At 39.5% G+C, this 25,019-nt stretch overlaps 1 protein-coding gene across 3 annotated transcripts in view; it reads left to right on the top strand.

Annotated features, from left to right (window-relative positions):
* The window catches only part of arid2 (AT-rich interactive domain 2), a 98,928-nt gene extending 77,399 nt beyond the window's left edge, over window positions 1–21,529 (top strand). For 2 of the 3 annotated variants that reach the window (XM_078219719.1, XM_078219718.1), the window contains exons 13-21: window positions 2,870–3,004; window positions 4,997–5,178; window positions 7,307–10,104; window positions 14,309–14,460; window positions 16,873–17,011; window positions 17,335–17,423; window positions 17,768–17,888; window positions 18,005–18,096; window positions 20,075–21,529. In XM_078219719.1, coding sequence (XP_078075845.1) covers window positions 2,870–3,004; window positions 4,997–5,178; window positions 7,307–10,104; window positions 14,309–14,460; window positions 16,873–17,011; window positions 17,335–17,423; window positions 17,768–17,888; window positions 18,005–18,096; window positions 20,075–20,207 — 3,841 coding nt within the window. In that variant the 3' untranslated portion in view covers window positions 20,208–21,529. The remainder of the gene's footprint in view (window positions 1–2,869; window positions 3,005–4,996; window positions 5,179–7,306; window positions 10,105–14,308; window positions 14,461–16,872; window positions 17,012–17,334; window positions 17,424–17,767; window positions 17,889–18,004; window positions 18,097–20,074) is intronic. The other variant, XM_078219720.1, reaches the window with a different exon arrangement.
* The last annotated feature ends 3,490 nt before the right edge of the window (window positions 21,530–25,019 follow it).

The raw sequence follows: 25,019 nt of genomic DNA, 5'->3' as shown, positions 1-25,019 counted from the left end.
GGCCCCACTTTGAACTGTTTAGAAAATCAGTTTTCGTTGAGGTGGTTTTGAGATTATTAACAGCAGTTAATCTGTTCTGCTTATATTTAATATAGTTGACCATTTTTTTTGGATAGATTGAAAAATAAATTTATTCAATAAATATGACATACACAATGAAATGTTAAGTCAAATATTTAATAGTAAAAACAAATAAGAGACTGGATGAGTGCATTATTCGTTCATCCCTGGGATCTGAGTTAAATCCATTAAAGACAGTGTTTTCATTTACAAACTTTAATATTCCTATATGTGAAATATATTCAGATCCTAGTCCAAAAATGTCCATGGTGTGGCATTGTTTTACTACTGAAATGGTCATGCCATGTTAACACTGGAGAAAGTGCAAAAATGATTTGCAGGAATGATATCAAAATTGAGTTTACAACTACCAGGAAAGGCTGAACAGTTAGGGGCTCTAGTGAAGACACAGATGTGGCCTGAAATTATGAATGAGCTTGTTACATTGGCGTAGAGAAGATGTTTCCACTTCTGGGAGCATCTAAAATTAGAGGCTATAAATGTAAGATAGCCATTAATAAATCCAGTAAGGAATTTGAGTGGCTTGTTCATTCAGAATGCTGAGTGTGCAATTTGCTACCAGATGGAGTGACTGAGGTAAATAGTATAAATGCATTTAAGGTCAAGCTGGATAAGTCCATGAGGGAGAAGAATATGTTAATAGGGTGAGAGGACGCTTGTAAGAAACATAAACACTGGTCTGTTTCTGTGCTGCAAATTGCTAATCTTGCTAAAAGCTCCTGGCCAACTGTTCTGTGAATAAAATTGGAATGCTTTATTTGATATTGGATGCTAAATATGAGAAGAGGTTAATTCCCTTGAGCTAAGATCCTGAATCTTGATGAAAGATTAAAGATTTGCCAAAATGCAATGCCAACACAACAATGCAACTCGAATTGTATTTTTAGCATACCAGTCTAAAATATACATTCAATATTGAGAAGCATAAGCTTTTTGCACATCATGGACATGCTCTTTTTCTCTAAGACATCAGCAACATTTTATTTTTTACATTGGAAATTCCATCGTCTCTTGATAGGTAGACACGTCAATGATTGAAATGGTCAGGGTATAATGGCTAATTTAATTTTTTGGCTTTTAATGAGTTGAAAAGCTGGTCTTTTAGGCCATTCTTTAGCGCATCCAACCCAAGTTATTTTTAAAAGTTGCTTCCATCTCCAAAAAAAGGAACTAAAAGGATGTTTTTTTTTGCCCCAAATAAATGTGATGTAGAGAACTTGAACTGTCAGATTAAGTAGAACGATTAAAGTTAGAATAGCACAAAGAATGAGAGAGGAGGTAAATTAGTTATGGTATGAAAATAATTTGTATTTTTTTTGGTTACTTTGATATTCCAAAGGAATGGGGAAATGTATTACAGTATTTAAGCAAATCCTGATACTTGAGTTACTTTATTACTAATATTGTTTATTTGAACATTGCCATAATTTTGAGCTAAAGAATTCCAAGCCATTGAGCCTACAAATGAATATTTATTTTTCTCAATTTATTACTGGTTTAAAATGGCTGATGTTTTCTCCCAAGCTGTTGCCCATTGTAGAACTTGAAACAAGCCCTTTTCGTTTCGCTTTGTGATGTCTTTCATGCTGGAACCATCTTATTCTATGATGTCATATTCATCTCAAAACATTAACTCTGTTTCTCTCTCCACCAACGCTGCTACATATGCTGAGTGTTTTCCACACTTTCAGTTTTTATTTCAGATTTCCAGTATCTGTAGTATTTTGCTTTTATTATCCTCTGATTACATAATTTAACTTTGGATGAGTGGCTATGCTACTGGACTTGTAATCTAGAGATCTGGACTAAGAACGGAAGTTTGTATAGTTTGAGAATTTGAATTCCATTTTTAAAATGTGGGAGTAAAAAGCTGGCGTCAGTAAAAGTGAGCATAATGCTTATTCGGCCAATGACCACAGTCATTTGCCTATGATCTGTAGACAGATAGCAGTATGACCAAAGTGCAAGATTCTGGGAAGTTGTCAAATCGAATGACCAATTCCAGATACTTGGCAAACTAGACAGTTATTCTATAAAGCAGTCTGCAAAGTTCAATGGGAAGTGTGATTAAGATCCAGGATTAAGTGAGCCTTCACAATACAGTGCAAACTTGCTATGTAAGGCGCTGCAATGTACAGTCTCCCATGCAGTGAGCTAAATGTTATTTACTTAATGCCTTGCTCATTTTACTTTTGCTCGAAAGGATACAAACGTCCCACGTAATGACTATCTCCAGCAAGAGGGAGTCTGACCATTTTTCTTTGGCATTTGACTGAGCCTGTCATTATTAACTCAAAAAAATTAATTTCCACACATCATTTGAATTAACATTTGACATTGTCTTCATTTATTGTTGTCAATAGATTAAGATGTGTTTTGGAATGTAAGTGCTCACTCATTTGTACTGCCACCTTGACTGTCCAAAGATCGTCAGCACCTAGTAGTTTAAAAATAGCCTTCCTAGAAATGGATAAAATATGAAATATTGATGTTTAACAGTAAATTGTTTAAACCGCTTGAATACTGAAAGTGCCCTTTTCTGTCAGGAAATTTAATTGAATGGATAAAGCCTTTATGGTATCCTTGCCAAAGGTATAGAGCCTAAATGAAATAGCTAATTTTACCACTTAACTCTGGGAACACTAATGAAACTGCAGCAAGTTAAGAAAATAATTACTATTGGAATGGCTTTTTCTCTGAGCTCTGTCCACTCTCTGTTAAATTATGTAAGGCACCATATTCTAAGTCCATGAAGTTCTTTCTGAAATTTGGTCTCTTGCTTATTCAGGTTAAGTGCACATTTTGAGACCTCCTTGGAAGGCTCCGTCTCGCGAGTGGATCTGTACTCTGAATATCTTTCTGTGTGCAGTAAATTAGCTCGGGGTGGAATTCTGACTTCAACAGGATTTAACAGATGTCTCAGGTAAGTCAAACTATTTGATGGTGGAAATGATTTTCACTCCCTCCACCATTGACAAAGTTAGTATTTTTTGGGAGGGTATGGAACAAAACCGTACCACTATCTTCTTGAGGGAAACTTGAGTGAGCAACAAAATGCTGGCAAAAAATGTTGGCATTGTCAGTGACACAACCCAAGGGTAATAAAAAGATTGTAAGACTTGTTTCTGTTATTTCGCAGTTCATTCTCCATGTGCTGGCACCTATCTTGTGGGAATAATGTGGGAAATTACTGACCAGTTAGTTTAACAGCTGTTGTTGGGAAAGTGTTAGAATCAATTATCAAGGAAGCAATATCAGGACATTTGGAAAGTCAAAACGCTATTCATCAGAGTCAGCATTGTTTTATGAAGGGCCAATCATATTTGACTAATTTGCTAGAGTTTTTTGAAGATGTAACAAGCAAAATGGATGATGGGGATCCTGTATTTGTAGTGTATCTGGACTTCCCGAAGGCGTTTGATAAGGTGCCACACAAAAGGTTGATTCACAAGGTTAGATCACGTGGGATTAGGGGTAATTTATTAGCTTGGGATAGGTGACTGGCTGGACAGAAGACAGAGTCGGGATAAATATTTTTTTTTCTGGATGGCAGGATGTAACTAGTAGGGTACCACAGGGTTCGGTTCTTGGGCCCCAGCTATTTGCAATCTATATTAACGACTTGGATACAGGGATAGAAGGCTCTATAACCAAATTTGCAGATGACACAAAAATAGGTGGGATAGTAAGTTGCAATGAGGAAGTAAGAACCTTACAAATGGATATAGATAGATTAGGAGAGTGGGCCAAAATGTGGCAGATGGAGTTTAACGTGGATAAGTGTAAGATCATGCATTTTGGTCGGAAAAATGGGAAGGCAACTTATTATCTAAAATGGGGAGAGACTTCGGAGTGCTCTGATGCAGAGGGATCTGGGTGTCCTCGTTCATGCGTCACAAAACTAGCATGCAGGTACAGCAGATAATAAAGAAAGCGAATGGAATGTTGGCATTTATAGCTAAAGGAATAGAAAATAAAGGTAAGGAAGTATTGTTGCAACTATACAAGGCATTGGTGAGACCACACCTGGAATATTGTGCACAGTTTTGGTACACTTGTTTGAGTAAAGATGTAGTGGCATTGGAGACAGTTCAGAGGAGGTTCACTAGATTGATTCCAGAGATGAGAGGTTTGTCATATGAAAAGAGATTGAACAGTTTAGGCCTATACTGTTTGGCATTTAGAAGAATGAGGGGAGATCAAATTGAGGTATACAAGATGGTAAAACATATGGATAAAGTAGACGTGGAGCGGATGCTTCCTGTTATGGCGCATTCTAGGACAAGAGGTCATAGTCTTAGGGTAAGGGGTGGCAAATTTAAAACAGAGTTGAGGAGAAACTACTTCTCCCAAAGGGTTGTGAAACTGGAATTCACTACCCCAAAGTGCGGTGGATGCAGGGACAGTGAGTAAATTTAAGGAGGAGATAGACAGATTTTTAAGTGGTAATGAGTTGAAGGGTTATGGGGAGAAGGCAGTAAAATGGGGATGAGTATATCAGCCATTATCGAATGGCGGAGCAGACTCAATGGGCCGAATGGCCTAATTCTGCCCCTATATATACCTTATGAACCATCTCGGTGCGTGGCTTCTGTCAGTGCCAGTTCTGAAAAGACCTTGAACAAGTGAACAATAGCTTTGGAAAGGCAAACACATTTCTGTTTTTCCCACGGGGAAATATGATCTCTCCTGCTCAAAATCCCTGAATGCTCCTTTGCCTGAGTTATGTTTTTAATATTTTGCTGTGCAAGAAAAATAGATTTGGGGAGTGATATGTTACAGCATTCTAAAATGCTCAATTACCTATCTATGGAACAGTAACTACATGGTCTAGTCTGAATAGTTTTGTTCAGAACACCTGAATTGGTTGGTTGCTTACAGAGCTTGACATGTTTTCTTTTGTCTTGTATGCAAGGTCTCTATTTCCAACCCATACGGTAAAACGAATGGAAGATCCCAATAATAGTGGGCAAGCACAAATACACATAGTAGGGATCCAAAGAAGGGCTACACCACTTCCCATGCAGGTGCACTACCAGCAATCACCAACAGCTCCCTCTGTTACGCCAGAGCTGACACAGAATCTACTGCCCTCGGGTAAGTTGCTTACTCATGAAAATATATGTGAATACTTAACATGTCAGATTAATCAGAAAAAAAACTACATTCAGACATTCCTCCAGAAATTTTGAATAAATAAAACAGAAATGAGTGGGGTAAAAGTTAGCAAATCCGGCCGACCAACAAATAATCAGGGCTGCCACCCTCATAGCAAGCTACATTTTCTGGGTATTTTAAAGTTTAAAATTTATTTATAGTGTCACAAGTAGGCTTACATTAACACTACAGTGAAGTTACTAGTTCAGAGCAGATGCCCTTTGATGTAAAATATCTTTAGCAACCAGATAGACCATCAATCTGAAGTCTACAAGCTCTTTGTAGATTAGATTAAATCAGGGTTTCCCAAACTTTTCCAGCCACGGAACTCTTTTGACCTCCTAAGAGCACTGATGGAACCCCTGAGAAACATCCTTAACTATGTTGAAGGGTTAAACAACAAAAAAATGAGTTTTTGCTCAATAGGCACGTAAAAGCAAATTTATGAAAGTATTTTCTATTTCTTATATGTATACATTTATTGTCATTTTAAAATTCTCTTATTCAACAAATATTTAACCTTTTGTCATTTTTAATTGGGGTGGTGATGCTGCTCTTGTGCTCACAAATTGGTTTAATATTAGGAATGCTGCTGGAGAGCTGGATTTTCAGATCAGACACGTGTGCACTCATTAGTTCTGTTTGTATGTGTGTCTCTCTCACACACATGCACTCATACTCACTCTCACACACATGCACTCATACTCACTCTCACACACATGCACTCATACTCACTCTCACACACATGCACTCATACTCACTCTCACACACATGCACTCATACTCACTCTCACACACATGCACTCATACTCACTCTCACACACATGCACTCATACTCTCTCTCTCTCATACACACTCCCTCTCTCTTTCCTGCGCTTGCACAGCCCCCCCTCCCGCACTTGCACATCTCTTCCCCCCCCTCCCCCGCTCACACACTTTGCTGCTATTTTTAGCTTATCCAATTGGAGGCCACCTTCTAGTGACTGGTGCGTCTATCTGTAGCCAACACTGTGAAAACCATCTTCAAATGGACAAGCTGAAAGGACAGCTTTTTCAAATTTAAATGAACAGATGTACTGCAGAACTCCTGGGTGTCTCCTTCCATGAAACCCAATTTGGGAAATACTTGAATGAAGAAAATGCTCTATGTGTAAACCTGTACAGGATTCATTGTAAGAAGTCTAACAACACCAGGTTAAAGTCCAACAGGTTTATTTGGTAGCAAATGCCACTCGCTTTTGGAGCATGCTGCTCCTTCATCACGTGGAGTGGGAGATGTGCTCACAAACAGGGCATACAGAGACATAAACTCAATTTACAGAATAATGATCGGAATGCTAATCAAGCTAATCAATGCTAATACAGCTAATCAAGTCTTAAAGGTACAGACAATGTGAGTGGAGAGAGCATTAAGCACAGGTTGAAGAGATGTGTATTGTCTCCAGACAGGACAGCTAGTGAGATTTTGCAAGTCCAGGCAAGTCCTTGGGGATGTGGAGTGTTGGGGTAAGGATGGAATGTAACATAGATTTATGGCTAAGTCGAGCTACTTGAATGTCTACATCAGAAAGCCCATTGATAACATTGAAATATCATGTTCAGGAAAAAAGAGTTAATATTTTTGAAGCTGTCATAGGATGTTAATTGCTAATGGCTGAAACCATTTTTGTATAATATAATTCGCTGATTGCATCATTAATGCATCTCATTGAAAGTGATGGTAAATAAATCTATGGTCACCTTTGGAATGGCATTTATCTTTAACAAATTTCACACTCTCTTTACATTGTTGTTTAGGAATTGGATTTTGTGAGGTGTTGTGTGGGACTGGTGAATGGTGAACACCGTATAATATAAAATTTCTGAAGCAAGATCTTGTTCTCAGTGAATCTCTGCTCTTTGGTGTTGCATGTTTGGTCTATACTGAAAATAATGGAACTCTTATTCTTGAACAAATTAAACTGAATTATGAAAGGATTGTAATCTGTAAAGGCTCTGCTGAAAGTTGAGACTCTGCTGGAAGGACCACAGTTGTAAGCATTGTGATGATATTGTTTTTCTGATTTCAGCACAGGCAGTGGTAAACCACTTTCAAAGGATTCCTGGAGGTAACCTTTCTACTGGTCAGCCAGGATCTCAAATGATCTACACTTTTCAACAAAGCGTTCCAGCTCTGAATGTTACCAAGATGCCACAAGACCAAATTGGCCTGGTACAACCACACCAAAATGCTGCAGTGACTCTTGTACAAAGCAGAACTCCAATCACTAGTGACGCAGTGAGGTGTACAGTTGTCCATTCTCCAACTTTTGGCAGTCATCCTGCGGTTTCCGTTCCATATTCATTAACTGGAACCAGCATACCACAGGGAACAGTGATCCAAAACCATGCCACGACGACAACACCATCAGCTACAATGACAACCTCTCAGCAAGTGCTTCAACATCCACAGTTCTTTCAACAGCAGCTTCCTGGTCACCAGCTATCCATACCAACAGTATCTTCTAATCAGGTGAATACCTCTGCAGCAACAACAACTGTTACTGTGATACAGCAGGCTGTCTCTCACAGCCATGCAGCAATTGGCAGAGTTCAAAGTATACCAGCCACCACAGTTTCCCAAGGACAGCTATTATCAGGTGCAGTATCCCAGGCACCACGTCACCAGCCAAAAATAAATAACCAGCAGGACCCTGTTCTATTGGCATCTCAGCACTATTCTTCCAGCCCGAGTCCCACCATTGTATCTGGTGCCACAGTGCAAAACTTTCAAGTCTCGACAGGTCAAGTGGTTGCAATTGCTGGGGTTCAAAGCCCTCCAGCCCCCAGGATGTGTTTCCAGAATATAGCACCAAAACCAGCAGGAATGCCACCTCAGCAAATCCAGTCTACCATAATGCAACAGCAACCCCAGCAAAGCGTGCGTGTGATTGTTAGTCAGCCAACTCAACAGGGACAGAGTTTTTCCCCTGCCATTCATCAGATATTGTTGACAAATCCAGCTGCTATTCAAGCTGGCCAAACTATTCATTTGGCTGGGAAGGCAAATGTAACCCCTTCGTCCTCACCATCTCCTGTACCTGTCAACAACACACCGGTACAAGTGGGGTTGGTTACTCAACCTTCCACTCCTCAAATACAAGGGCCTCAAACAGTGAGCAAGATGCTTTCTGTGAAACGGCAGCAACAGCAGCAACAACACCCCCAAAAGCAGTTCCAGATGCAACTTCAGTCTCAACAGACCGGTACTGGAGCTAGTCAACCTCCCTCTGGGGAGTCTAGCTTAATAAAACAATTACTTCTTCCAAAAAGAGGGCCCCCTACTCCAGGTGGTAAACTTATATTACCTGCTCCTCAAATGCCTCCCCCTTCCAATACTAGAGCTCCGAGTCCTCAGGTGGTCTATCAAGTGACTCACAATCAGGCAAGTAATTTTGGAGTTCAAGCCCAAGGTCAGCAGTTAGTAGTTGGACAGCAAAATGTGCAGCTTGTTCAAGGTCCCATCCATTCACCGGGGTCAGTGCAGACGGTGCCCATTCCTCACATGCAGATTTTACCGGGTCAGTTAATCTCTGCTAGTAACACTGCTGCTCTTCTCCAGGGAACAACTGGCAACCAGGTTACCATTACTGTTGTGCCAAATACCACCTTTACTGCTGCAGCTGGGAGTCATGGCAGTGGAACGCAGATCATAGCCCCTGCAGGAATTCCTGTCAGTGGGTCGCAAGCCGGAGTTGGCCTCCAAGTACAAGCATCTCCACCTATCTTGACATCGCAGAGTGGACAGGTAAAAAGCGCAGAATCTGGAATTGCATTCACAGGTGACAAAATAATTTGCCAGAAGGAGGAGGAAGCAAAAGATACAACAGATTTACATCTACATGAACGTAAAATTGAAATTCGGGAGAATCCTTCCTGTTCAGAGGGAGTTACACCAAATGGTGGCTTGAAGGAAAGCGGAACGCAGGCAACAAAACTTGTAAATGGAAAAAAGCACGATAATTCACATCTACCTCCATCTAACTCAGGGATAGCTCAGTCTGAGCCCATCCAGTGCACACTGGCCTCAAATGGACCTTTGACAGGAGTCAATCAAAATGTAACCAATGGGAAGCTGAATGTAGAGCATACAGGAATGCAGGAAATTAAAAAAGATCTTTTGAAAATGCCCATGGTTAATGGAATCTGTGATTTTGAAAAAGGAGATGGTTCACACTTGAGCAAAAACATTCCAAATCATAAAGCTTCCAATCATGTGGAAAATGGTGATATAGTTGCACAGGAGCAATGGGGCAATATGGACTGTAATCAGCAAAACACTGCCAAAAGTGGTCAGTTGACCAAAGTGCATAATGGACCTGTTTTAATAGGAAATTCTAGTGCTAGCTGTACAGTCATTTCAACATCTGTTGACCAACAAATCAGTGGTACAAACTCAGGATTATCCAACGGACCCATAACAGTTGGCATAGGTTCAGCGGTGCCTCAGCTTCAGCAGTGTCCAAGTTCAGTTGTTTCTGTGCAGTCCTCGCTTTCTAACACTCCCCAGGTGCATTACTCTCCAGTTCCAAACCAACCTGGACCTGTAGCTATACATTCAGTCCAACTTTACCAGACTCCAACAACCAATGGTTCAACTGACCTTTTAAAAAGATCAGCTGAGTGCAAAGATAACATATCATTAATACCAAATAAAGTGGGAGTAAGGATTGTTACCATCAGTGACCCTAACAATGCTGGTTGCAGTTCAACAATGGTGGCTGTGCCGGTAGGATCTGATTCCAATACTATAGCCAAAGTAGCTATGGACAATGTAACACAGCAAAATCAGCATCTGCCTGTTCTCTCTCAGAGCAGAGTTAATCAGGTAAGCAAGTAATTAAATAAGCTAATTTCTGTTTAATTTACTAAATTGATTGAAGTTCCTTGTAAAATTTCTGTTTTAATGCTGATATTTAATGCTTCAGAATCCAGCTTGTTTTGTGTACGTTGCAGTTTAATGACTTGTTTCACACTAACATTATTTTGTTACATTTACAGTGTACTAAAGGAAGTAGAAAATTGCTGTATACCATAAAGTTTAAAAAGATGGCTTGGGATAACTTGTGGATGTAAAGATTGCAGATATTTGTCTTATACCATTTTATATTGAATAACTTGCAAGTGAAGAAAAGATTATGGTGTTCAGAAAAATGTCGCAGCTGGTTTTCCACTTACATATTCTTGATTTCACACTGTCGCTACAGGTTTCTGCTATAAGAACTAATTCTAAACTCCTGTTCTTTGAGTGAGAAGAAATTTAGCACTGAAATCTGCCAAATAGGTGCTTGTTTAAGGGTTAATGAGGGAATATATTTTGGCAGCTTTACAGAGAAACTGTTAGAATTATCCAAGGTCTGAAGTCTTCAATTTTTTTTGACCGCAATTCCAAGGTTATTTTATTTATGCAAATTATTTAAAGTATTTACTGCTGCTGCTTGCTAGATCACTTCCCAGCAAGTCTTTTAGAATATTGACATTATGCAATGCCTGTGCGTGTGGTTTTAATGCCATTTTTCTCAAAACAAATTTGCAAGTCGATTAAAGTAGCAATTGCGTATTCATTATATTTTTCTCCAACTACTATGCAGCAAAAACAATATCCCAGATTTTACAGCAGTAATCACAATAGAAACTGTTAGCACTGACTGTCCTTACACCTCCAAAACTGATAGCAACCTCTGGAGTTCACACATGCAGAAATCCAAAAGTTGCCATCAGTGAATATCTGCTTTTCCCATTGAATGTATTATTGAAGTTCCCTAGACTGCAATCAAGCAGAAATCAATCAACTTGGGCGGCACGGTGGCACAATGGTTAGCACTGCTGCCTCACAGCGCCAGGGATCCAGGTTGGATTCCCGGCTTGGGTCACTATCTGTGTGGAGTTTGCACATTCTCCCTGTGTGGAGTTTGCACATTCTCCCTGTGTCTGCGTGGGTTTCCTCTGGGTGCTCCAATTTCCTCCCACAGTCCAAAGATGTGCAGGTTAGGTGAATTGGCCATGTTAAATTGACCCTCGGTGTACTCGAACAGAGATGCGGCGACTTGGGACTTTTCACAGTAACTTCATTGCAGTGATAATGTAAGTCTAATTGTGACTAATAAATGAACTTTAATTTTACTTTAACTGCTGATAAATTGCTCTTTGTATTCTTAGTCTTGCTGTAAAAACACTTGAAACACTTCTTAATTCTGCTAAATAGTCTCACTGTCCTGAGAAACTAATTTTCTATTTGTGAGTGTCAAATTTCTCTCATGATGAAAGAAAATCACATTTTAATTTCTTTTTACAGTTTGTTTTATATTTCGACGTGTATGTGCCAAACATTTATTTTTGCTCTGTGAAATTTTAATTAAACTTGGAAAAAAAAGGGGCACATGTTCCTTCCTGGATTGCTGTCCATTAAGATGCTGCTTACCCTGCTTGATGATGTCATTTGCTAAATGCCCACTGACGCCAGTTTCAAACTGAGGTTGGGAAAGGGGAATTCCCACCACAGAGATCAGTGGAGCCATTGTTTCACGTAAAATCCAAGCCCATAGGTGCACATCATATTCTGTTGGCTGTTCGTTTCAGTTCCACATTTGACTGCATTTTATTTTGTTCGATGCAATGTTCATTTTGACTCTTCTAGAGATTTACGGATTTCGCTAACAAACCCAGCTTGACTTGAATTTCAACTTCAATTTTCAAAATGACTTTGCTACACTTTTTTTTGAAAGCTCCAGAGATCTTGTGGTGTGAGTTGTTGAGGAATTGTGATGCTTTGTCATTAATTCATGAAAGCACTCAATGTCAGTTTTGAGGAAGTTATTACTCGAATCCGTCACCAGGGTTAGTGTTACTGAGTACTTGAACAAATCTTGAGTTGATCAAAGATTTGCATGGATTTCTGAAAAGTAGATTATGTTTGACTAATTTAATTGAATATTTAAGGTCAGCCCTATGCTGGGTAGAGGAATGCACATATCTATTTGGGCTTCCAAAAGGCATTTGATAAAACAAGATTACCTGCATGAGGGATTATTAGCAACAATTAGAACCGAATTGAAGGTAACTGACATGGGTTGATAATTAATTAGAAGGTCGGAGTCAGAGTAGGGATCTAAGAAACTTTATCTGATTGGTGGGTTGAGACCAATGGTGTTCCCCAGGGTTCTGTATTAAGGTCTCCATTTGTCCCCGTGAATGAGGGAGGAGAGATTTCCTGTTAGGTTTGTAGGTGACACTAAGTAAGGAGGCACAGTTATTTCTCCCACGACACAAATAACAACCGGATGTAGACTGAATAAGTGAGTAGGCAAAACTCAGACAGATGGAATTCACTATGGAGAAGTGTGAGTTCACCCAATTTGGATTTAACGAAAGTTAAATCAGAATAATTTCTTAATAGTAAATGATTATGAATGGTGCAGGAGCAGAGTTTGATGTACAGGCTTTCAAATCGCTAAAACGGAGGACATAGGTACAAAATAATCAAACAGGTAATGGGAATTTTTTTTATCAAGGGGTCTAGAATACAAAACTGATGAAGCTTTATTTCAGCGGTACAGTGCCTTATCAGATTCTATCTGGAGTCTTGTGTTAACCTTTGGACACTGAACCTCAGGCGAAACCTATTCACGTTGGGGGAGGTTTGGTGCAAATTCACTAAAAATATATCAAATTTTAAAGAGTCAAGTTATGAAAACAAGTTGCATAAATGTGCCTTGTTTAGAAAGTTGTGATTTAAATGAGCTATTTAAAATGAAGAAAAGATTTGATTATGGTAGATGTGGCAAAAATATTTCCTCAGCTAAGCTCATCTAATATGACTTTACACCTGACAATCCTGTAGTCTTCTCTTTAACGGTATTAACAACATGACCAGTAGAAACTCGGAGAGCAATTTTCAACCTCTTCAGCTAATCAAGTTCTATCGCTGAGTTACCAACCGGATGTACTGAACAGTGCTGAGGAATGGAACATCTGGTCAATTTTTCCTCCTTGTTTTACTATCATAGAATCATAGAATCATAGAAATCATAGAAACCCTACAGTGCAGAAGGAGGCCATTCGGCCCATCGAGTCCGCACCGACCATCTGTACTATGATCACTGCTGAGACCAGCTAACTCTGCAAAAACTGTTTTCTTTTAGTCTGCATTGTCCAGCTATTGAATGAATAGCTTTGCTCCATTAATGGAGGTGTACTTTGTATTTTTGTTTTTAACTTTGTTCACAGTTAAGGTTAGCTATATTTTTGTCTCATTTAAATGAATGGAAAAAATTAAATTGATAAATTGTAATTTGCTGCAATATTTTATGATTACGTTAGTTATGTTTCATGGCTACATTTTTACCTTTCATGTATACGGAACCTTTTGGCGAACAACGTTTTTACATTTAGGAGTGGTCTGTAATATTAAGGTTAAACTTAATGAAAGCAGCATTTAATGTTTATTCAATTGAACTAGCCTTGTTGAACTCAATTTCTTATTAGACATAGTGTTGCACTGAAATCTACTTGTGGCCTTATCTTGATGTATAGTAGTAACCAGTCAGAGCTCAGTGGCATTTCTTGTAACACTTAAAATATTAAATTACTTTGCAGATAGTGCATACGGTTGGACAAGATATAAAATGAATGTACTATATCCTACCACACCTTTACTTGATTTTAATGATGATCTTCGAGTTTCTACCAAGTAGCTTTAAATGATAGGCAAGATTTTGCTGAAAGAAGTAACTTGTTACTGAGCACTTGCAGTGACTTTATGGGCAACATATTAACCCTAAATCACCATGAGATGCCTAACTCAAGTGAAAACTGACCTGCCTTCAAACTCAATGACGATGTTTCAATTCTGTATCATTAAATTGCAAAACATTTTGGTTTGTCTTAGCTAAGAATGTTTTATTCTACCTTAATTGAAGCTAGTTATAGCTGCAGATCTCTGTAACATTAATGTGCAAGGATATGGATATTTTTCAGTTATTTTTACTGAAAGCATGCCTGTATTGATTTACATATAACAAATATTCCTGCAGTCTGCTCCTTTAGCAGTTTCATCAGCACCACCCGTAGCAGCTCAGGTCAATTCTCAGCCTCTTCAACATCAAGTTCTATCATCGCAGCCAAATGCCGATTTAACAAGAAAACCAGGACAGAATTTCATGTGTCTGTGGCAAGCATGCAGAAGGTGAATCACTACTTATGATTCTGAAAAAGTTACATATGTATTGGAGCTCGGATTCCCCCCCCCCGCCCCCCCCGTTTTGATTTCCTACTTTACTTTTTTCTTTAAAAGAAAAACATGCTTTTGAGTCACTCCCTGTTTGATGCAGTATCAGATTGGATGGCTAATCAGTTTGCTCGTGAAGTTCTACAGTTCTGTGGTCTGACATGACTTGCTATCTGATTTTGCTTCCTTTTTGGTCAATTTATGAAGAAATCCTCTATCGTGGTACCTCAGCTTCTCAGTGACAACTATTTTATTTTCCCAGTGTAGTTCGGAGGCTTATCTTAATTTTATGTTCTTCACACTTGGAGGTGTCACTCCAGTAAAAGCAGTCTAATCGTCGTAAGCTAAAATGCCTGTCTGAACAGTCCAATATATAATCAAAGGTTGGCACAGCATGTCTGAACTGTGCCTTTTGCGCATGTTGTCATTTGTGCTGCTCTTTTCAGAGGATGAAATAAAAGCACTTTAGCAAGATGTGGCTAAGTACAAATTGTGAGGTTGCTTTTATCTTTTTATGACAATATCTTCTTTTGTGACAATATATAAAGCATAGTTTGTTATAAAGAAAAATTAAAATCAATGAAATAGTGGGTAATGTACACTGCAATAATGACAAGACTTCAAAATATTCCATTGGCTGTAAAATGCTTGGAGAGGTTCTGAGAGTGTGAAAGGTGCAAGTCTTTGTTTTTCTTTGATATTGGAATCATTATTTTGAAATTTTAAAATTTCAAATATGCCCATGTAAACTCGAATCACCTGATTTACATAATGTCCTGTAAATGTATAAGAGAGCAAAAATTCAACTTATCAGATTTTCTTAATAACCTTAGACAAAATTGATTTTTTAAAACCCTAATTCTAGATATAATTCCATTAATATTTATTGCAGGTGTAATATGGTGTAAACTCTAGCATGTTGAAAGCTAAAAATGCCTTTCAGAAAGGAATGTCATTTTTAAATTTAGTACCATTGCAACAGATACTTGTTATTTTAAGGACGCTATATAAATGCAAATATCCCAATGTGCTACTTAGGGGTGGTTATCAAAATGACCCTGTGCACATCACAGGAATGGTTATCAAATAAAAGTTGACTCTAGAAGAGATAGACTTTATGGGCATCTTAAAGAGGAAGAGAACTTGAGAGACTGGAAGAAAATCCATGTTCTAGGGTGCAGTCATTTGAAGGCTATCAAAGATAAATAAATTAAAATCGGGGATGCACAAAAGACCAGAGGTTTATGGGGGTGTGAAGGGCAAGGCCGTGGACAGATTGGAAAACACGGATGAGTATTTTATAACCGATGTTGCCAGACTAGGAGCCTAAGTAAGTCAGTGAACAATGAAACTTGTGCAGGGGTAGCAGATTTTGAATGTGTTTATGTATGGAGAGTGGAAAATGGGAGGCTGATCTGGAGAGCATTGATCAGGATAGCCAAGACTAGAGATTTAAGGAAATGCATTAGTGAGGGTTTCAGCAGCAGATGAGATTGGTGTTGTTGCAAAGGTGGAAGTAGGTGATCTTGGTAACGGAATGAATGTGTGGTCAGGAAATTCCTATTGGGGTCAACTTGAATGCCAAGGTTAAACAAAGTCCAGTTCGGCCTCAGCAAGTGACCAGAGGGTGAAGTCAGGAGCTAGGGAATGGTGTTTCTGTTGAGGACCAAAGACAGTGGCTAATATTTGGTTGGAAAAATTTCTACACATGAATATCAATCAGCATGGCATATCAGAGACAGTGAGATTGAGTGAGGTGGTGATGATATCAGCATACAAATAGAACTTGACCATGTGTCTTTGGACAATGTTGATGAGGTGTAGCATGAAGCTGAGAAATAGGAGGGGGGTCAAGGATAGATCTTTGGAACTCCAGAGGGAGCAGTTCAGGACCAGGAAGAAAAACATTCACAGATGATTCTTTGACTATGACTGAGAGCCTTAAGTTTATCCTATCCATTCAGAGTTAATCTGTAGATACATGACTTCTTTGAGTTTGGGAATATGTTCAATTCTTTGTATTTATTAATAATAATAATTATTTTTAGTCTTTTAATTTTTTTATCCAATTGTCACTTATTTTACCTTCAACAGTAAAGTACTTTTTTTTGGGTTAGCAAACAAAAATGAGAAATTAGGTGAAAAGAGAATAAACAAAATAAAATCTAGAGGGAGGTAGAAAACTAGAAAATGAGTACATGCTGACAGCGATGGTGCTTTAGGAAGACGTCGTTGGATGAACCATTTGTTGGGGCAGGGTTGGTGGTCCGTGTCTGCTGGAGGACCCGACTGGCCTAATTGAAGAGCTAGCTGTTCAGTACAAATAAATTGAATTTAGGGAAACTAAAATATCTTTATTTCAAATTTCAGATGGTTTGATTCTCCATCTCAGGTGTACTACCATGCAGCAACTGAGCATGGAGGGAAAGATGTGTATCCTGGGGCATGTATGTGGGAGGCCTGTGAACACTTTCCACGGCAGAGATTCTCCTTCATTACTCACTTGCAGGTATGTAACTATGATGTGGAGATGCCGGCGTTGGGCTGGGTTGGGCACAGTAAGAAGTCTCACAACACCAGGTTGAAGTCCAACAGGTTTATTTGGTATCATGAGCTTTTGGAGCACTGCTCCTCCTTCAGGTGATCACCTGATGAAAGAGCAGTGCTCTGAAAGCTCGTGGTACCAAATAAACCTGTTGGACTTCAACCTGGCGTTGTGAGACTTTTTACAGGTATGTAACTGCAAAGGATTGTGAAGTGGCAGTTTGTTTCTTTGCTTTGGCTACAAAGGTGTGGTAATACTCTGATGCTTTGATTTGATTTTATAAATAGGATAAACACTGCACAAAAGAAGCACTCCTTACAGGACTGAAGAGGCTTGAAGAACGAGCACAAAGTGGAAACCAACAAACTTTGAATAAGTAAGAGGAAAAAGCACCAAAAATTTAAAATGAATAATTTATAGAATTTAGTGTAAGCTGTGTGCTCTCCCCTCAAAGCTTGTCTCTTTGTTCAAGCTTTGGTCACCTCTTCTAAAATCTCTCCCTTTGTCACTGCATATTTTTGTCTGATTACACCACTGTGATGCACTTTGGGATGTTAGTCTCTTAAAGGCTATACAAATGTAAGTTGTTTTAAACTGATTTTTAAAATAAATTTGTTCACACTCCATGGGCACATAGTTCTCGTTTGTTGCGGGTGGAGGGGGACGCAGATATTTGATGTGATTTGCACTGACCAAGTTAATCTTTCATTATCTCTGCAGGCAGACACCTGCTGGATCTACTTCCATTCCTAAAGCACAGAAGACAATTGTGAATCACCCTAGTGCTGCTCTAGTTGCATTGCGAAGAGGATCAAGGAATCTTGCATTTAGAGACTATATGGTGAGTTAAGTAAATTGGGTTCAGTTCGAGTTGAGCAGTTAGAGCAGCTTGTTTTCTACTGTCTGGTGTATTTTCTTTGCCAAAACTAACCTAATTCTTTTCTTTCCTTTTCCCAGGACGAAAAGGAGGGTCCAATAACAAAACACATCCGGTTAACAGCTGCCTTAATTTTAAAAAATGTTGCTAAGTATTCAGATTGTGGTCGCAGGTAACAAGAATTTTTGTTCTTTCACATTTCAGTGGAGATCTGTTATAGGCAATAAATCGAGATCGATTGTGTTCTCATAGAATCCCTACAGTGCAGAAGAGGCCATTCAGCCCATCAAGTTTGCACTGACTTCCTGACTATTTTACCCAGGCCCTCTTTCCCCACCGTATCCCTGTAATCCCACACATTTGCCATGGCTAACCTACACATCCTGGGACACTAAGGGGCAATTTAGCATGGCCAATCCACCTAACCTGCACATCTTTTGTTCTGTGGAGCAGTAGAGAGGTCCAGCCATTTGGTCTCATGAATTTGGGATGTTGCAGTTACAGTAACTTGCATTTCTATGGTGCTATTCATATAGCAGAGAATATACGGGGTTGTAGTAGGAGCATTAGGAGATGAACATTTTGAGGTGGAGAGAGAAGTGCGTTTCTGTAACGAAATGAGGAACACTTGCGCAAGCCAGAGCTCGAGGAGTATAGATGAGATGGGATTACAGTGGGGGTTTCCAGATTAGGTAGAGGACTTGTAAATATCAAGGCATGTGGTCACTGGGAGACAAAGCCAGTGGAAATGGATGCTGACTAGGATGCTACCAGGACTTGCTGGTGTTGAGTTAGAAGGAGAGGCTGGATAGACTGGGACATTTTTCCCTGGAGCGTAGGAGGCTTAGGGGTGATCTTATAGAGGTCTATAAAATAATGAGGGGCATAGATCAGCTAGATAGTCAACATCTTTTCCCGAAGGTAGGGGAGTCTAAAACTAGAGGGCATAGGTTTAAGGTGAGGGGGCGAGATACAAAAGGGTCCAGAGGGACAATTTTTTCTCACACCGGATGGTGAGTGTTTGGAACAAGCTGCCAGAGGTAGTAGTAGAGGTGGGTACAATTTTGTCTTTTCAAAAACATTTAGAGTTACATGGGTAAGATGGGTATAGAGGGATATGGATCAAACATGGGCAATTGGGACTAGCTTAGTGGTTTCAAAAAAAAGGGCGGCATGGACAATTTGGGCCGAAGGGCCTGTTTCCATGCTGTAAATCCCTATGATTCTGAGTGGGTCACAGTTTAATTCTCGGCAGTTTAGAGTATGTATAGGGAGGAGCTCAGTAGTCTGGGAAGAAGAGCACTTAAGTTGTAGTTTGTATCTAGGCCACTCTGGTCTGCATGATGTTATGGTGCTATATGATTCATTGCTGTCTGATTTGAGGGAAGACCATTACCTGGATGGGAGATCACTTGAATACCTTGTCATTTCCACTGGCAAATCAGAAATCTGGAAGCATGAACAATATATCAAGCCTGATAAAGCTGGAGAATTTTGTGAACAGAGTCTCTACTTAGAGCAAGCAAGGACTGAAGATGGGGGACTTTCATCAATGTTTTGCATTCAATTAGAATGAGGGACTAGGTTGTGGATATTATTTTTCCAGTTTTGAAATACAACCTCATTAACGATAACTACTCAGTATGGAGCTGGAGCTGTCTGTGGGAACACTAAAAACTAATATAGACTGGATGCTTAATTTGAAGGGTTTCAGGAGATCACATTCGTGCATTTTCTTACAAGCATAGCAATATTGCATTTTATTGATCATAGAACCATAGAATCCCTACAGTGCAGAAAGAGGTCATTCGGCCCATCAAGTCTGCAACAACTCTCCAAAAGAACATCCCACCCAGGCCCTCCCCTCCGCCTTATAACCCTGCGGATTTTCCAGGGCTAGTCCACCAAACCTGCACACCTTTGGACAGTGGGAGGAAACCGGAGCACCCGGAGGAAACCCACACAGACACGGGGAGAACATGCAAACTCCACACAGTCACCCAAGGCTGGAATCAAATCCGGGTCCCTGGCGCTGTGAGGCAGCAGTGCTAACCACTGTGCCACCCTAACTGAAGAATTGAATAAGCTTGGCCAGAAAGTTGAAAAGTGTTTTAAACCCGGTTGGATTTGTGCTTTCTTTCCTCCTGCAGATTACTAAAGCGGCACGAGAGCCAATTGTCTGTACTAGCCCTGAGTAACATGGAAGCTTCCAGCACACTTGCCAAATGCCTTTTCGAGCTTGTGCGTCTAGAGCAATTGCAACAACCAGAAAATAAACTCTGAAATGGTGCGTCGGGATGATGTACGTGGCCAGTGTGTACAGTATTCTAAAATACCCCGTCACTGATTTCGGAAGAAAGAACAAGTCTTAATACGAAAAGGCCATTCTGGACATAGTTTCGTTTTAATCTTTTTTCCATGAGGCACAGAAGCTTTTCATCCTGATCGCAAACTGAATCTGTCATTGACCAGCTTTTAATAGGAGGAGTACCAACTGTTCATAATCCAGTACCTTTTTTTTAAAGTTTAGAAATAGTAAATGCTAAAACTGAGAGGCTACACATTAACTATTTTTACCCTCTACCCCATATGAGCACATTTTTATATTTCATAATTAGTGACTAAGCTGGGTTTAACAGAACAGAAATTGACACACTGGATGTAACCTCTGCCATCAGAGGTCGCAGCTTATTTCTAGTGATGTGCTTTCCTGTTTAGAAATCAGTAGCTTGTTTTTTTTTCATATTTGAGCCAATATATTTTCACTTATTTATTATCACATGATCAATTGTAAATATTTGTGAATAAAATGAACCAACTTTCATGCCACTGCAATCACTGGAAACACAGCTTGTGGTATCATATTAGCATTACTGTTAGGATATAGGACTTTTTTTCCTAGTGTTTCCTGTCAAATGTAAGTAATTGTGATATATTCTCTGCAGTGGATGAATGTCTGTGTAAATAATTCTACAATGGTACCGATGCTGTAAAGTCAAAAGCAGTTTTGTGGAACTGATTTTTTTTGTAATATACACCTTGTAGAACTCATTTGCTGGTTGAAAGAGTATGGAATAATATATCTCATGTCATTTTGTAGAAGAAAACTATCGAAGGTATTTTGGTTTACCCTAACTTGGACCCACTGAAAGGTATCACTTGGTACAAGCGAGGTGCTTGTACAGGATTTTTTGTATTTGTAAATTAGTTTAAATACAAGGAATTTTATACAGGTTTTTCTCCCTGTGTTATATTTACATTAGGTGCAGGTATGGTATTTTCTTCGCTATTCATAAAGTTTATTTCCAATCCAATTATAGTGCAGTATTTTAGTGTTTATTCTTCCATCTTAAATATTGTACCATACCACATTCCTGTTCAGAATCTTTTCATGACTCTTCATTGTCCTGGATGGCGCGTTATGTGATCTTTCATAACTGCCAATTGCCTGATGTGTTAGCATCCAAAGGAAGGAACACTCCCCTTTCCCATTTCCTGCTTTGTCTGTAGAATGTGCAGTAAAAACATACAACAGTTTTACATTAGATGACTTTAATTACTTTGGTGACTGTTTATAGTTTTAAAATAAAAGAGACTGGACATTTTTGTTTTTGTTTGCACTCGTTTATTTCCGATGTTATACGGCACAGAATGTGTTCAACAACTTGCAGTGTTCATAACTGATACTGATGATACAGCTGTGACTGTACCATTGTCATTGATTTCATGCTGGTGGCCATTCAGTGAATTAAATGAGACTCAACATTATCCTAGCATGGAACGTTTATCTCTGAGGTACAGTGATATTTCTGATCGAAAATGCTCCGGTGGACTTTGTGTGCCAATTCAGTGTTGTTTTTAGACATTCATTGACAGGAAAATGGCAGTGTAATTTAGTGTCAGGTTGGTGAACTTGAACTGAGACATAACCTCCAAAAACCTCCTGCATTACATCACACTACAGCACAGAAACGTGGGTGGCACAGTGGTTAGCACTGCTGTGTCACAGTGTCAGGGATCCGGGTTCGATTCCCGACTTGGGTCACTGTGCGGAGTTTGCACATTCTGTGTCTGTGTGGGTTTTCTCCGGGTGCTCCAATTTCCTCCCACGGGCTGAAAGACGTGCTGGTTGTGTGCATTGACCCAAATAGGTGCTGAAGTGTGGAAATTAGGGGAATTTCACAGTAACTTCATTGCAGTGATAATGTAAGCCTTGTGACGAATAAATAAATAAAATTAAATAAACAGAAACGGGCTAGTTTTTCCACTGGTCTATGTTTATGATTTACATGAACCTCTTCTCACCTGCCTTCTCCAAATCCCATCAGCATATCCTTCTAATTTTTTCTCCCTTGTGCTTATCTTGCCCTAATTAGTCCTTGTGGTAATGTTTTCCATATTCTTGCCACTTTGGGTAAATAAGTTTCTTCTGGATTCCGAATTAGATTTATTACTGACTGTTTTTTATTATTTGTGACCTTTAGTTTTGACTCCCCTACACTTCTTGGGTTTTGTACAAGATGGATTTTAATTTCAATTTATTGCGAAGCCATAATTTACAAAGCACTCATTCATCCAAAGAGTTTTCTAATGTTTGAGTGTTCTGAATACTAGGAGATTGTTGTCTCCTAATAAAAATGTGATTGACAATACAGTCTGATTGAATTGGTGTGTACTGTATTGCTGAAATATTTTCTATGGTTTGAGCATTCATTAGAAATGGCAACTTGTATTGTCCATATGACTGGTTGTTTTGTGCAATTGCATGTGTGTGGAGATCTGAACATGGTGGGCATTCAAATCAACATCCTGGAGGTTACCACTGACCAGAAATTGAACTGGCCTAGCCATAAATGTTGTAGCTCCAAGAACTGGTCAGAGGCTAGGACTTGTGCAGCTAGTAATGCACCTCCCGATTCCCTAAAACCTGTACATCTACATGGCATGAGTCAGGAGTGTGATGGAATACTCTCCACTTTACTGGATGAGTGCAATTCCAACAACTCATAAAAAGCTTGACACCATCCAGGACCAAGCAGCCAGCTTGATTGGCACCCTATCCACCACTGACTAACTGTGGCAGCTGTGTACACCATCTACAAGATGCACTGCAGGAACTCATTATGCTCCTTGGACACCATCTCCCCCAAAAATTCTCCCAATTTTTTAATTAATAACTTTATGCCTGCTACTTCCAGTTCATTATTCAGTTTGAAATACAATTTCATAGAAAGATGGAAGCTATGTGAAATGTGAGCATCTGTGGCAGATCCACCTTTCTAAGTTCCAGTGGGGGGGGATTGGTCAGCCATCAGTAATGGCGTATGGTGTTGGGGACCTATTTGGTTCCGATTAAGTATGCCAGAAGGTTGCTCTGAACTTCCATCGAAGGATATAATTTTGTAGCTATCTCAATCCCATAGATGTTCTACTTCCCCAACCCAAGGAACATAATTGTTTGAGGGTCATCAAATAACATGATTGCAAGTTTGAGCTGTTCCTGGCCAGACAGCATATCGCAGGAGTGCCTTGTAATGATTATGGTGGGAGATCACAGAGATATGAGTGTAAATTAAATCTGCAAAGGGATAAAGATAGGTAAATGAAGGGGCAAAGATTTGGCTGATAGAGTATAATGTGAGAAAATGTGAACTTGTCCACTTTGGAGGGATGAATAGAAAGCATTACTTAAGGAGAGAGAGATCTCACAACTCTGCAGTACAAGGGATCTGGGTGTCTGGTACATGAATCACAAATAGAATGCAGGCGCAGCAAGTCAATGTCCCATTTGCTTTCCCAATGCTGTTTATTACAAACGGAATGGAATAACGAAGTAGTGAAGATTGCTGCAGTTGTATAGGCCATTGGTGAAACTACATCTGTGTACTGAGTTTTGGTCTCATTTAAGGCAGAATATGATTTCACCACAAGACAATCCCTTCAGCCCAGGGTGAATGCTGAAAGGATGGGAGAGACTAGAACAGTGAGGGAAACAATTTGAAAATGCATTTAAAATGAATCTGAGACTTTTTCTCTTGAGGGTTGTCAATCTAGAATTCTTGTCCTGAGAGAGCAGTGTATTCTTGTTCTCCACCAAGCCACTGCATGGACACACACCAATATCTACTGCTTCAGTAGCATCTCACTGGCTTTTGTCACATTGAATTCTGGACTTTAGATATGCCTTCCAACTGTCTCATGTCCATCTTCATTCTCTAGATGCCCATGTCCATCATTGCAGACCATGCTATTAAATCTGTCTAATCCTGCTCTGCTTGTGCTAGCAAGGAAATACTTGTGAAATCCCCCTGTAGGATAGTTGAGCAGTTTTAGTCAGCTGGAGTTCTCCCTTTTTGACATAAATTAATTGTGTAGGTTAAGCTTGAAACTTGCATGTGGGATGAAGTTCTAAAGCATGATGGAGATTTGGTGTACATATACTTGTCTACTTTAATGACAACGAAGTCCCATAAGTGTCCTTACGAAAGCAAGTGTCCTGTCTAAAGTTGGGATCCAGTGACTAACAGGTGTCTGATCCTTTCCTTTTGTACTGCATGGGGCACATATTTGCATAATCCCTATGGATGTTTTGTTGAAGATGGTGAGTAACTAACTGTATACTTGATTTATACAGAATTTTTAGTGTTTAAAATTCCAAGGCATTTTACAATTGACAAAGATGAACAGGGAGTATGACTAGCAGTTTACTTAGGTGTGTTTTGAACAGGTGGAGAGATCAAGGGACTGAGGCTCATTCCTTAAGAAATATGTTAACAGATTACCAATTGGGCTCTCACTTACATGTGATGGAAGTTACATGATATACAGAGCCCTGTTCTTCATAGGCAAAAAGAACATGTACACACATTTGTTCAGATGAAACAGGCACAAATAGGTAATAGCCATTCTCTGGGTTTGTTCCCCAGATGGGGAGATGCCAGCGTTGGACTGGGGTAAGCACACTAAGAAGTCTCTTGGTGTTGTGAGACTTCTTAATTTGTTCCCCAGCCTTGAGCAATAAGAGTCAATCTACTTGGTTTGAACTTAAACACAGCTTAGTAAGTCTTGCATTCTCCAAAGTCCACTTACCAGCCA

This window comes from Mustelus asterias, chromosome 9 (genome assembly GCF_964213995.1).
Source record: "Mustelus asterias chromosome 9, sMusAst1.hap1.1, whole genome shotgun sequence".
NCBI classification, from domain to species: Eukaryota; Metazoa; Chordata; class Chondrichthyes; order Carcharhiniformes; family Triakidae; genus Mustelus; species Mustelus asterias.
This window is presented reverse-complemented; position numbering and strand designations above follow the sequence as displayed.